Source organism: Channa argus, chromosome 1 (genome assembly GCF_033026475.1).
Source record: "Channa argus isolate prfri chromosome 1, Channa argus male v1.0, whole genome shotgun sequence".
NCBI classification, from domain to species: domain Eukaryota; kingdom Metazoa; phylum Chordata; class Actinopteri; order Anabantiformes; family Channidae; genus Channa; species Channa argus.
The window spans coordinates 42564203-42578749 of NC_090197.1; the positions used below are offsets into that span (position 1 = coordinate 42564203).

The window sequence follows — 14547 nt, forward strand, 5'->3', positions numbered from 1 at the left end:
ACCACCCCTCTCATGCCCTGTTCTCCCTCATGGCGTCTGGGAAGAGGTACTGGAGTATTAGCTGCAGATCCAGCAGGATGCTGAACAGCCTCTTTGCACAAGTGGTTAGACTGATAAATGGACTCTGCCCTCTACTCTACCTACACTGCTGTGAGACTCACTAGACTGTACTCCCCCACACACACTCATCTTAAACCCTCTCCATGAGGACTGCTGCTCAACGAGTTTCATTGTTACAATTTAGAATCACTTGTCATTGTAAACTGTGTTGTGTTTATTTTATTCTCCTTTAATTCTTTCTTTTTAAATCTCCTTTAAATTGCTACTAGTTTTTCGTTTTTGTGCACTGTCACAAGCTGGTGAAAAACATTTCGTTTTAGCCTGTGTATTTTTTAAATACCATGTGTGAAATGACAATAAAGAATCTTCAATCTTGAATCTTGATAGCACTGATATGTAGGAAATAATATAAAAGAAGCCTATTATAAACCACATCATGATGAATACTGCATAAAATAAATAATTCCTTTGAGAAACTTGTTGACAGCAACAATGACGTAACTAAATACTGTATAACCCAGTGGTTTAAGGCTTAGATACTTATGTCCACTTTGTGCACCTGTGTAGACACTTGGATTGCCATTAAGTGATGATTTGTACAGCAACACTGAGCTGTCGCCAAGACCAGTCAGGAGTTGTTTTCCATCACCTGGGTGAGACAGGAAAACACAATTATGCTTGTAGGACATTTAGTACTAGTATCATTGATAATATAGTCACGAGGCATGACCGTGGGGTTGTTCAGGATGTACAACTGAGGCCTCAAAGCTCAGTATTTAGACTGACACATTCAAGTTTGAAAAGAAAATTGTCTCACCTGAATACTGAAGGCAGTAGACTGGTTTGTTAGCAATGCTTAGATCTGTGTGGGGAATAATAGGGGCTGCACTGTCGGATGGATAACCTCTGAGGACCGATACTCTAAATGATAAAGCAAAGTTTTAGTATTTATCAACAATTAAATTCACACAAAAGCTGCTCTGGAGCAACTGGACTTGCTTGAAGATGTTCATGCTCTGATTGGAAAGGCCTTATCAATTCTTACTGACTGGTTTAGAGTCCCAGACATTTAAAGTCTGTGGAGTTTACACTTTTTTGTTAACACCTTGATACTAGTTGAGAACCAAACCAGTTCATTAGATAAAGAGCTTCCAGCAAGTTCAGTTACCACTAAACAGCACTTTTGGGATAACCATGACCTGGATGATGAGTCATCCTATTGTATTTCTTACATATTTTTCCTGCTTTTAGTTGGTGGATTCTCCTGAATGTTTGTTTTAGGTGAAAACATACTTCTTCTGAAAAGCAAAAACAAAATCAAAGAGTTTGACCAGTTTAAGTACTCCATTTTAAGAAGACAGGGATTCGAGGATAAAGAAATTCAAAGGAAAGTTCTAATACTCCTCTTGTTTGAATTTACAGTACTTCTAAATGACTTTGATGGTAGAGTTGATTTAACCATGCTCACATTTTGAGATAAGCTGTACTTTAAGTCTCTATGCAAAAATTAAAACAAACTCTATTAATCTACCTTGGGGCACCACTACAGTATCCAGATGACTTCACTTTTGAGTGAAAAACCAAAGGCTGCTCCTTTATTCCTCCTTTGTAGAAAAGATAAAGATAGATTAAAAACAATTACAAAAGACTGAAACGTTCAATGTACAAATTAAAATATATTAAAAATTATTAAAATATGAAGAATCAACTTTCTACTAAGTACAGCTACAAAATGTGGGACTCATTCTGCTGCCTGCCGGTGTCAGTGACTTTATGTATAACAATGAGCTCAATTTTTCCACACCTATGAAAATATTCTCTTGAAAAAGTCTCATTATCTGAGCAGAAACATATAAAATATAGTACACAGAATATAGTGACATCTGAGAAAACTAATGTCGTGATATATAGCCTTCACTTTAAATCCATACTAGTTTATCATCTGAGCAGAAACAATTAAATTTTTACATGTTAAAGTGTACATTTTAATGTACATGTTAAAATGAAATTATTGTTCTTTATTGAACATGAACCTGAAAAACAGTGTTGGAGTCCAATCGAATCACACTAATGTATTTACAGCAGTAACTTGTCAGAGGCATAGTCCCTACAAAATTATAAAAGCATAACGGAGGACCTCAGTAGAGGTCCACCTTTCAAGAGGAAGCATTCACATGTATATTTATTTAGTCATTTGGCAGACCCAAAGGAAGTTACAAGTGTGGAGGCAAGCAAAAATTTAAGTCAAGAAGAAAACATCAAAGCACAGTGCTATGAGAATGTAGATCTGAATAAGAAAGTTGAGGTAACCAGGAGCTGTTGAGTTGACCCCTCTGTAGGCAAGAGACAGGAGTCTGAACTTGATGTCAGTGAGCCAGAGATTAGGAGCTGACGGACGAGAAGGTCTAGAAGACAGGGGGCAGAATCTACCTAGAGGTTGAAAGTGTATTGCAGTGGCTGTCAGTGGCTGTGTTCATACCGAGGGTGGAGAGGTCAGTAGGTGGGGGTAGGGTTGCAGAGACCAGGAAAGAGAAATCACTTTGACAGTCCTCAATCAGGATTGAGAGACCTGAAGTTGCAGTGGAATATTACAATTGGGGTATTCTGATGACCAGAATGTTGTCTGTCATGCAGTTCTGGTTGAGAATGAGGACCAGGTGGTTTGTCAGCTTTGTGGGTTGGGGAAGTGGGAAACAATCCCAGGTCAAGCTTGTTCAGAAGTGCAGGGACATCAGCCGCCTGAGGTCTGTCCAAGTGAATGTTTAAGTCTCCCAAGACAATCAGAGGAGTGCATTCTTTAGGAGAGCAGACCCCTCCTAGCATCAGATGTGATTTCGCTTTAAAGAAGGGGAAGTGAGATCTCAGGAGATGCAATCCACGATTTTTAGGTTTCTAGTGGAAATTGACCCCTCTCAGCATCAGGAGGGATTTCACTTCTCTCTACATGTGACCAAACTAAGGGAAGTGAAATGCCAGGCCCCACTTCAACTTTGATGGAAAACATGGATGCCAGAGCAGTAATGCTAAAAACCAAATCCAAACCAACCAAACACAACTTAGTAAGATAAACAGGGTATGGACAAGGAAACAAACCACAAACAAATACATACAGGATGTTATATGTTGTCGTATGGATGTTAAATAAATACAGGATGTTAAATTCAGGATTGACAAGAAAAACTTCTTCACTTGAGTTAAAGCTGATGGGCACAAAGAACTCTGTTCAGGAGTAGCATTGCCATAAGATGCATTCCTACAAATTGATGGACAGCTTTAAGATGTGAGGCCATAAGAGTGATTAATGCCAACGTGGACCTCAAAAGAGTGGTAGTGAAGGACACAGAAAAGCACCAGATGAACAAAAATACACAAGCTGTGTGAGAGAGAAGTTAGTGAGTACAGCCATGTCCAAAAAGTATAAAAGACCAATAATAGCAGCAAGAAAAAAATATTCCTGTTATCTGGCTAGAAACAACAACCTGTTAGACATTAATACAGAAGCTCTGACCCTCTTTTGGAGATGGCTTCTTTTAGCTCCTGTAGTGGATGTAAAATGACACAAACAAAAAACGATTTAGTTCAGTCCATGCCATTCCCAGAGAGGGCACACTACTAAGAAAGTTTTATAAAAGGTTTAACCTCAAACTTAAGGTTCAATACATACATTAAAAGGAGATATGCTGACCACTGGGGGAGGTTTTCCCAGAATTACCAGGAAGTTATTAGAAAGCATATTTTTTCTGAAATATTATTTGACACAATTTTTTTTTTTTTACTTTCACTGTAAAATTCATGGAACCTGTGACAGATAAAATAGAAAATTTGGCTCAAAACATGTAAATGTTTAGTCTGTTATGCAGCTGCTAAAAGATTAACAATTTGTGACGTTATGGCAATAAGGTTTTGTCTGCAGTCACAGAATATAGAGAAGATAGCCAGTTAGCCTACCTCTTGTTCTTCCAGGAGACTCACAGGTTTATGGTGTAATTTGTATATAATTCTACTGAAATTCTTAACATAAATGTTTTTAGTGTTTGGCCTGATACTGATGTCATGCAGCTTTCCTTAAGCTCCCCTACATAGTCTGGCACAGGCAGTTCCTTCACTCCAGCTGTGGGGAGTCAAACTAATAGGAGCTTTCTCAGCACTAACTCTCTGCAAGAGCAGCATGTAAACCACAGCATAATCCAGGCCTCTAGAAGAATAGCTTCAAGTTCCCAGATCCTACCGATATACCAAAGAACCACAAATAGGCTGCCTTTACCTAGGAATTCACTACTGTAAAAAGAAATTGTACATCTGTCCAAATTAGGGAGAATTTATCAGCCTAAACGCACTGTTCACTGCTGTTTCTGTTGGATCTGTCTCTATTAATAAAACCTGAACATCGATAGGTAATGATAATAAAAAGAAAGAATGGACTGTTTTCTATTGTCCTTCATGAATGTAGTCCTCAGTAACTCTCATATAGACGTTGTGGCAGTTTTAAAGTTTTTAACCAGCAGTAGCTGATTTGTTATTTTATGTGCACAAGTGTTAGTAAGAGGTGAGTGAGTCTTTATGTGAAGACAAGACAACCTTTCTTTTTAGGACGGTTTGGTTCCTTCTTCTTGAAGTTAGCATTGAGAGGAGATTCAAGCAGCAACGGAGAACTGTGGGGTGGAGGGGAAAAAAGTTACTGGAAATGAACAAGAACATTTTCCACCAATGTGTATTGTTATTCCTTCTAATTCTTAGCACCATTATATTGCTGACTCAGAAAAAACCAAACGGCAAGAATGATTATAATAGGCCAAGTTAATTTGGAAATGTCCGAGTCAGAAGGAGTCACAGGCAACAAAGCCATATATCCCGTTTGTAGGTAAAGTCAAGTGTCTCAGAAATGTCTCAGTTTCAACATCTGATGTTGTTTATGTTCTATTGTGAATAAAATATGGGTTGATGAGGTTTGTTAATTATTATTTACCACGCTATGTCTATGCTTTTATTATGCCATGCACACGTTCTTACCAAGCCATGTGATTATCTGCCTATTACTTTATACGGAGCTCAGATGAGTGTCCAGAACTTGTTCAAGTATTCTCTGGTAACCTGTGTCAAGCACTTCTCCAGTAATACCAAGAAAATATTCACTAAAGGATTCTCATGTATGCCAATGTTATGAACAAAGCCTCTGTGTTACGGACGCAGACCCAGACGGACCCAGACCACTACATCTTCCCCAGTGGAGAATCCTCCCACAGTTTCACCACCCTTTCTTCAAGTTACTCATCCTCGCCACATCTAAGGATCTATCTACACTGCCAGGACCATACTGCACTCAATATCCTGCTGAAACTGATTTATTCTATTTGGGTCTAAAAATGTGAGAAATATGCTGTCTAATAATATAGTTACTCTAGATGGTATAACTTTGTCCTGCAGTACTACTGTGGGGAACCTTGAAGTTATTTTTGGCCAGGATATGTCCTCTGTCTCGCACATAAAACAACCCCCTAGAACAGCTTTGTTCCATCTAAGGAACATTGCCAAAAAAGCTCTTAATGCTCAAGCTCCATCTCATTTAAAAGACCTCATAATACCATATCGTGCAGAACTAGTTGTGGTGCTCAGAGTTTCCAAAAGTAGAATGGGAGGCAGAGCCTTTAGCTATCAAGCCCCTTTCTACTTTTTAAATTAGGCGTAACACCTTCCTTTTTGATAAAGCTTAAAGTTAAAGCTGCTCACTCACTGTGAATTAGCTCTAAGTTATGATGTTATAGGCTTTGGCTGTTGGGGGTTGGCCTGGTTCTGCTGCAGGTTTCTTCTGTTAAATAGTTTTTCCTCTCCACCTTGACTTGCTCGAGGGGGATTTGCTGGGTTTCCTCTACATATTTGTATAGTCTTGACTTTGTTATGTAAAGTGCCTTAAGAAGACTTTGTTGTGAATTGGTGCTATATAAAGTGGAATTGAATTGAACTACTTTTATTGAATTAACAAATGACAGAATAACAATATTATTTACAATACAAAGATATCATATACAGCAGTGTATTGAGCAGGTATTTCTTTAACAAGATACTCTGTGTATTCAGGGCTCAGCTGGGCTTCTGCCCTGAACAATTTACTGACTTTTCACTAACAGAACTGTGTTGTTACTTTGAAGGACACACTGAAGCGTCACCAAATATCTGCCTTTTACTTCAATTACCTCGGAAACACTGAAAAGCCTTCATCACCATCCAAGATGCTCCCTAGGCCACAGAGATGTATCTCCAACAGCGCGACATACGGAGTAAACAAAGAGCTTACTAAAAACACCATCTGTATGACAAGGAAATAAAGAATAAATAACTATATAAAATCTGCAAAACGATTATAGTAGTCCATAATTGTTCTAAAAAGAGAAAAATGTTTTTATTAACTTATTTTTTAATAATCAAGAAATTATACACAACAGTAAGCAAGGAAGTTGTATGTCAAAACAATACTTTAAGGAATTTCCAACATTTTTGTAAATATTACAGGATTACTTACAGAGTTATCCAGCACTGGAGCGATTGACCAAGACCCAGCCATTGAGACTTTCAGGTTGGCATAATCTGGATGAATGAAAAATGAATCTGTTTTGGAATTAACTGCATCCGGCTTCTACCTCATCACTATCTGGTGCTGTGTATTACACCAAGAAAGTGTTTCAGCTTTATTGTAATTTTATATTGGTATTGCTGTTGATCACATTATTCGGAAAGGTGTAATATTTTGCTCAGAAATATGTCTATACATAAGTGGTATGAAATTATGTTGTCAACTAAATGATTCTTTTGGTGTCTCAGAGTTTCAGAGACAAATCCGATATAAGAATATAACCCTAAAGACTTAATCCACTAGGTTGCATCTGTGCAACATTAATGGGTAGGACATTGAGGTTGGGATGCAGAAATCTCCCGGTTCAAATCCCAGCCTACGCACCAGGTGTGTCCTTGAGCAAGTACTCCCTGGGCACCCCTTGTGGCTGCTCACTGCTCCCCTCAAGGGGATGGGTTAATTGCAATTCCATTGTAATGTGTATGTTTAAATGAATATGTACATATTGATGACAATATAGCTTCTTTAAAAAATGTTCAAAAATGTTTGCGTTACAGTCATTGAGTAATAGAAGTTTGTTACTCAACCAGCAACTTACCTCTGAAATATAGAGCTGTTAGAAGTTCTGAAGTAGCCAGATTAACCACATACAGGCCATCGATACTCCCAATACATAACCAGCTGTTGTGCCTGCAGGGGCCCAAAGGCAAGCGCATGGAAAAACGATGTTACAGGATTTCCCCTAATAAGCATCTTTCCAGATCATTTGTGGAAAGAAACTGTAACTATATACTAAAGAAAAACATGCTAATGGAGAAAAAGCCATGTACACCATGGGGTTTTATTTAAGTTTCCTTTGACTTAACTGTAGTCTAAATATGCACTCAGCAATAGAAACTAGTGCCATACAAGGAAGAAAAACGAGGAAGTTGAGTATAATAGATTCTTTAAATCCATTTCCTGCAATGAACTACATGCTGAGGTTATATTGTGGAGAATGTATACTGTGTTACACAAGTTTTATTGCACCATTATTTTCATGCTGTGCATTTAAGTCTGTACAAGATGGAGGTAATTAAAGACGTTATTGGTTCCCATATTTATTATTGCATCAGTCAAATTGTGTTGAAAGAATATTTTAGAACCGTGCTCAAGATATCCCCTTTGACTTTCACTAAAGTCTGAATTTTAATTTCTACACAGCTGAGACTTTTAAAAAAAGGGTTATAAAGACTCCCATATCAATGGGGATGTAATTCTTGTGGATAAGGTGTTAAATGAGAAAGAAATGGCAAGTGTTGGATGATTGCATTTACCTAGTTTCACAAAATGTCAATCTCAGCTGCCTGGCTCTGATACTACTGTCTGCTATCACATGTACAGATCCATGTAGACTAAGTGACAGGTCATCCTAAAACCTTTCACATCATCTTTGCACTGTGTTACCCATTGCCAAGTAGACCTCCTGGATTATATTATAACAGTGTGTGCGTCTCACTGTGAACTTAAAATTCAATGGTGCTTTGGATTAGCAAGGGCTAACTACTAAATATGTGTGTATGTATTAAATGGAAGCTAGTGGAAAAGTGGCCACTTCGCATTTGATTAACAGGACCTCATGCAAAAACGTTTTTGTTAAAGATAAAATACTATGTAAATACTGCTAAACTCATATGCTTTCCTTCGTCCTCTATAATGTTAAGATTACAGCCCACGACTTACAGGGTAAGTACAGTGAACTTACTGTGTACTTATTAATAATAACAGTATGTATAGATACATAATTGTAACAATAGGTGTGATTTCAAGCGGAGCCTCTTACCCTCCTCTTATCTGTAGTTACACTGTAGTTACACCATAAGAATTCCCATCTAATTTATTAAGTACCACATAACTAAAAAAAACTTACAATGTAGGCATTTTTTGATCTTCTCCGTTATTCCCCAAAGTTTGCTTTTTGTCATCAAGTAACAACAAATATGTATCCATAAGTACTGTGGAGGTACACCATTGTTATAATTTAGTAATAATAGTAGTAATAATTTAGTAGTAATAGTAGTAGTAGTAATAATTTCACTGTACTAATCCTGTACTTATTCTTAAGTATCTGCTTCCTGTCAATTTATCAAAGGTCATTAGCCAACAACATTTCCTTGTTATAGGTGAAGTTTCCTGTGAAGTTTTCTGTTACTTCATGGACATGTGCATCAATTAGACCATAAATTAGCTATTTTTTTTCTAGGGTTGAGGGTGGGCCAATGTGAAATCTATTGTAGAAAGTCTTAATGGGTAAAATGTGCTGTGCTAATGTTCTAACAGCTGTTTTAGATTTGCCTTTGAAATATTTTCCTGGATTATATATTTTTTACCTTGTGAAAATAAGAACATTATTGAGCACCTGGGCATAGCCACAGCACTGAATCTTTTATTAAGGACTGCAAATTCAAATTAAATTCCCTGGGAAGTAAGACAACAACAAAAAATGTTGCATCAAAAGTTATCAATTCTGCAATTACCTATCTTATGATTACTTACATTTGTTGCACAGTAGTCATGCCAGTAACTAAGTTACATAAAGCCATTTTAAGGATGGGTTTTGAAATCTCCAGTTTATCGGCAGCTGACTCTTCCACACTCCCTGGAAGATAATCTATTAAAAAAAGCCCAAATATTATTTATTAAACTTTTAGAGTGATATAAAGGAGGTGCAGCATATGATGCTTATATAATTAGCACTAAACAAATTCTGTCAGTGTTCTTTTGTAACATTACCTGCTTGGTGGTTCACTGACTTCTGATGCATTTGATGTATTTTTTCCATATTTTGAAGATCCATTTTGGTTACAAGCTGGCACTTGTGATTGTCAGGGAGAGAAAAGCACCATATCTAAACCCAACAGACACGATTGTGATTAAAATAGTGTTCTTTCAAATTTCACTTTCTGATAATAATTTTGAGCTGTCAAGTAATGTGTGGCCCAGTCCCTAACCTGTCCATCATTTGAACCAATGACAAGGTGCCTGTTCTCCTCCAAAAAGAATGCACTGAGCAGTAGGGAGGCTGAAAATTGGTTTTGGTAAGATGTCAGACAGTATTTTAATTTCAATCATTTGCAATGCCCTCATGCCTCTACAGCAATAATTATATAAATTGCAGCTCTTACCAGCTTAAACTTAAGCCTTGACACCTAAAATTGGATACTTATAGCTATTTTGTACAGTATAGTAGAAGATCCCATTTAAAATAAAATGAGAAAAACTAGATTTGCTCCAAAAAGATTTAAAATACTTATATCATACCTGAAATAACAAAGGACTGGTAGCAAACAGCTTCAGTTTTTATATTCCAGACCTTAAACAAGAGGAGACAAAGTCATTTAAATGTTGTTCAACTCATTAAAAATGTTCAATATCGAATGTTTGTTGTGTACACTAATATAAATCAATCTTACTTTCTTATTAGTCAAGTAAGTACCTTAAAAGTGCGGTCTTCTGATATGGTGACAATTATGTCTTTATTCCAAGGACAGAACTCTGCTGATGTCAAAGGTCCCAGGTGGCCGGTCAATGCAGAGATCAATTCATGTTTCTGATGAATCAAACAAAAAGGAAACTTGGCTAAGACTAAGTGATGACCTTTGGTGTCTACTAAATCATCACAAGCATTACGTATTTTAATAGAGATGTGTTGTGATGTAAAGCCAGTAAATCAAACAAGTATATATAAATAATAAATTTATATATTGAACCTGGTACCTCTGAGCTGAGAATATAGACTGTCACTCCTGAGCATGCAGCCACTCGTTCATCAGAGAAGCAGAATGAAAGATGAACAATTTCACCCAGCAACGTCCCAATTACTGTTCCAGTTGCAATTTTACCTGCAAAAAAAAGTGAACATTTAATAAACTTCATGACAAAGGTGACCTATGTACTAATACATTAACTTACTAGATGACAGGCTTGTCAACATTTTGACTCAGGAAAATTATCATATTCAGAGTACAGCATATAGTCCAAACAACTTTGGTCAGTAACTAAGCAAGAATTTAAATTAGCCAAATATTACAATGATGATCATAGAAAAATGTTAAGTGCAGTATTTTAGCAATATATTAGCAGTGATATCCACTATGGTTTAATGTGAATGGCAACACTGAATTAAAATATTGTGAAAGACAAGAGACCAAGCTCTGCACATGCTCGAGTACAGACAGCTACTTCCTTACCATCCTGTATTCTCTTCTGACACTGTTCAATATCCCACACAATGATATAATCAACTGAGGCAGAGCAGAGAAGAGCGGGTTTGCTTCCTTTTCCAAAAGTCATGGCACTGATCTCCTCATGGTGTCCAGTTAGCCGCAATGGCTGCAGACAGATATTTTGATTTGCGTAAAATATGCAATAGTGACAAGTGTATGCTGCCTGCAGCTCATAATTTACACTCTTTTTTCGAACTCCACGATAAAAAAAACTATAGAAATTATCAGACTCTAATTTGTACAAATGTAACCATTAAAATGCTTTGTTTACTTTTACTGTGATTTACATTTAAATACTTTAACATAAAACTAGAAAAAGCATTTCCAAAAAGAAAATGCACTGTGAATGCTTCAATGCTGAAAGGATTGTCTAAGCTGAAAACGCTGAAAGTTTTGTTTTTGCTGAAATAGCTGAAATGGAATTGACTTTATTAAATACTGGTTAGGCAATCTTCAAAGCCGGTTAGCCTTAAAAACTTAAAAGGCCAAAACGTCAAATGCAATTATGTGACGCCATTGATGACGTCACCAACGACGTCATAACGGCACTACGTATACAAATTAGTATAATATAAGTTTTATACAGCAATAATGTCCTTAGTTAGGCTAAGTAGTTAGGCTCCAATAAACATACGGATGACGACGGATGTCCTAATAATAATACTAAAGATTAGGATGCTGGAGCATTCACGGTAGATAATGTTTGGTAACTAGATCAGAGCAGTAGTAAATAGAGTAGTAAATAGAACTTAGAACTGATACAAAATTCACATAAATTATACAGCGTTAACCATTAAGAATCCATTAAAAGTTGTTGTTTGCAATTCAAAACCTTAAGTAATGAACTAATGCTTGCTACTGCCGCAAGCTATTTGACGCCGTGTTTTCCTGCATACAATAAAAAAAAAATGTTGACACACCTTCTGCTCTATATCCATAATATTGTAGATAGCCATATCCTTGCCATCCACTGGTATGCAACAGAAAGCATCACAGCAAGCGACCTGCCGGTGGGACAGGAGTCTGTCACAAGTTAAATTCAGCTTTTCGATCATCGTCTCAGCTCAACGACAAACTACCGCACGATCATATGTGTTGTGTGCTGCCGCCAGCTAATATAACTCCAATGACTTCCAGGGAAACGAGCCTGGGAAGACGTCTTTAACCTGTAATTCAATTAGTTAAACGGGTCTGGTCAAGTTGTGCTGAGGGGACGCAGACTAAGGTTGCAGGTTGCTAGGAAACCTAGTCCATTTCCGCTATACGGATCGTCTATGATGAAGCGCTATTTCACACAGTGAAATAAACCAACCGTGTTTAGAAAAACACGCAGTGCCTCTGAAGTTGGTTTTTTTCATACGCTGGGCATTAACTGTTTTGTCCATTTTAAAACTAAACGTTTTTGAACGTAAGTGGTGTGCTGTGTACGTCGTTTTTTAGTAGAGCAAAGTGATACTACGATACGGTCAGAGTGGGACCCCTTCTTTTTTATAAACTCATAGGCTCTTGCATATTGTATCCCTGTGTTTAACCACAAGATAGCGCTCATTGCTCGTCTATTATTACCATAAATGACCAGTCGACAGCAATACAAAATATGTTTTTAATGGATGGATCAAGTCCAACAATAATAGTGTTTTCTTTTTTGTAAAATAACTGTGATAAATTTATATTGAGCTGCAAAGAAGTGCATTAATTATTATAGCTAAATGTGTATGTATGTCTGTCATGCCTATATTATGGTTAGTACAATTATAATGACAAATACGATTTAACAAATATTTACTTTTACTTCTGGCATTTTTGGTTGCTTACATCTGTGTCGACTTGTGGTAAACTGCAGATAGAAAAAGACAGGCTGTTTTGGTCTAACAAATAACCAACAACTGCAAACGAGGATACACAGCCTTAAGTGGATTTCAAGTCATCCTGTTTGGATAAGCATACTAAGCATGAAGGGAGAATGCAACCACAAGGGGCACAAGCCAATGTCTTCCTGTGCCAGACCCAACTCTGGATAAATACAGAGGGTTGCCTCCGGAAGGGTACCCGATGTAAAACACATGCCAAATGAAACATGCAAATCTGACTTCCAAACCGGATCAGTCACGGCCCGGCTTAATAACCACCGCCACCGTTGCTGTTGACCTACAGGGTGCCGGTGGGAATTGGGCAAGTGGTGAAGGGTAGAAGAAGGAGAGGAGGAAGGCGTGTTTTTAGGCAGAAAGAGAAGAGCCAAGAGTGCCAAAGCCGAGAGTGTAGGACTGACAGTAGGGACTTTGAATGTTGGGACTTTGACAGGGAAGGTTAGAGAGTTGGTTGACATGGATATACATGGATATACTGTGTTTCCAGGAGCTCAGGTGGAAAGGCAGCAAGGCTTACAGCATAGGAGCAGGGTTCAAGTTGTTTTACCATGGTGTGGATGCAAAGACAAATGGAGTACGAGTTATCCTGAAAGAGGAGTTTGTGAGGAATGTTCTGGAGGTAAAAAGAGTATCAGACAGGTTGTTGAGTCTGTAGCAGGAAATTGAAGGCGTGATGTTCAATGTTGTTAGTGGTTATGCCCCACTAGTAGGATGTGAGTTAGAAAAGAAGGAGAAATTCTGTGAGTGAGTTAGATTAAGTGATTCAGAGCATCACCAGAGGTGAGAGAGTGGTGATTGGTGCAACATCTTGTGTCGATGATGTAATCTGAAAGAGATCAGTGAGATCAGATGACTTGATCAGAAGAATGTTTGTAGCTTTCATGGAGAAGTTAATAAAGGCTCTGGGTTGTCAGGTGGTGCTTTCAGATGATTGGACAACAACAGCTAATGTGATCAGGGAGACAGGTAGGGTGCTGAGAGAGGACTTGTGGTATTATATGAGGAAGTCTGGAGTGGCAGAGAAGTATGTTGGTGCAAGACATGTATGAGAGCTGTAAGACCGTGGTGAGGTGTGCTGTAGGTGTGACAGGAGTTCAAGGTGGAGGTGGGTCTGCCTCAAGGATCAGCTCTGGTGATGGACAGGCTGACGGATGACAGGTTAGACAGGAATCTCCATGGACTATGATGTTTGCAGATAACATTGTGATCTGTAGTGAGAGAAGGTGGAGTAAAATCTAGAGAGGTGGAAGTCTGCTCTGGAAAGCACAGGAATAAAGCTTAGTCGCAGCAAGAGAGAATACATGTGTGTCAACGAGAGGGACCCAGATGGAACGGTGAGGTTACAGGGAGCAGAAGTGAAGAAGGTGCAGGACTTAGGTCAACGGTCAAGTATTTAGGGTCAATGGTTCAGAGCAACGGAGAATGTGGAAAAGAGGTAAAGAGGCGAGTGCAACCAGGTCGGAGATAAAAAAGGTATCAGCAAAAATGAAAGGAAAGGGGTTCAATACGGTGGTGATACTAGCGATGTTGTACGGCTTCGAGACAGTGGCACTGAGGCAGAGCTGGAGGTAACAGAGCTATGATGTGGATTTTCTCTTTGGGAGTGAGGATGGACAGGATCAGGAATGAGGACATCTGAGGGACAGCTCATGTTAGATGTGTTGGAGATAAAGTCAGAGAGGCCAAATTGAGATGGTTTGTACATGTTCAAAGGAGAGACTGTGAATATATCGGTAGAAGGATGCTGGGGTTGGAGTTGCCAGGCAGGAGGTCTAGAGGAAGATCA

General features: G+C 38.2%; 1 protein-coding gene across 2 annotated transcripts in view; it reads right to left on the reverse strand.

The window, feature by feature from the left end:
• The window catches only part of wdr27 (WD repeat domain 27), a 34047-nt gene extending 21920 nt beyond the window's left edge, over positions 1–12127 (reverse strand). The window contains exons 1-16 of one of the 2 annotated variants that reach the window (XM_067523332.1): positions 11814–12127; positions 10858–10999; positions 10385–10509; positions 10104–10217; positions 9929–9980; positions 9619–9689; positions 9401–9515; positions 9164–9278; positions 7227–7318; positions 6578–6642; positions 6252–6364; positions 4639–4712; positions 1592–1664; positions 1293–1358; positions 878–981; positions 620–709 (exon numbers count right to left, since the gene is read on the reverse strand). In XM_067523332.1, the coding sequence (XP_067379433.1) occupies positions 620–709; positions 878–981; positions 1293–1358; positions 1592–1664; positions 4639–4712; positions 6252–6364; positions 6578–6642; positions 7227–7318; positions 9164–9278; positions 9401–9515; positions 9619–9689; positions 9929–9980; positions 10104–10217; positions 10385–10509; positions 10858–10999; positions 11814–11948 (1546 nt within the window). In that variant the 5' untranslated portion in view covers positions 11949–12127. The remainder of the gene's footprint in view (positions 1–619; positions 710–877; positions 982–1292; positions 1359–1591; positions 1665–4638; positions 4713–6251; positions 6365–6577; positions 6643–7226; positions 7319–9163; positions 9279–9400; positions 9516–9618; positions 9690–9928; positions 9981–10103; positions 10218–10384; positions 10510–10857; positions 11000–11813) is intronic. The other variant, XM_067523322.1, reaches the window with a different exon arrangement.
• Between the last annotated feature and the right edge of the window lie 2420 nt (positions 12128–14547).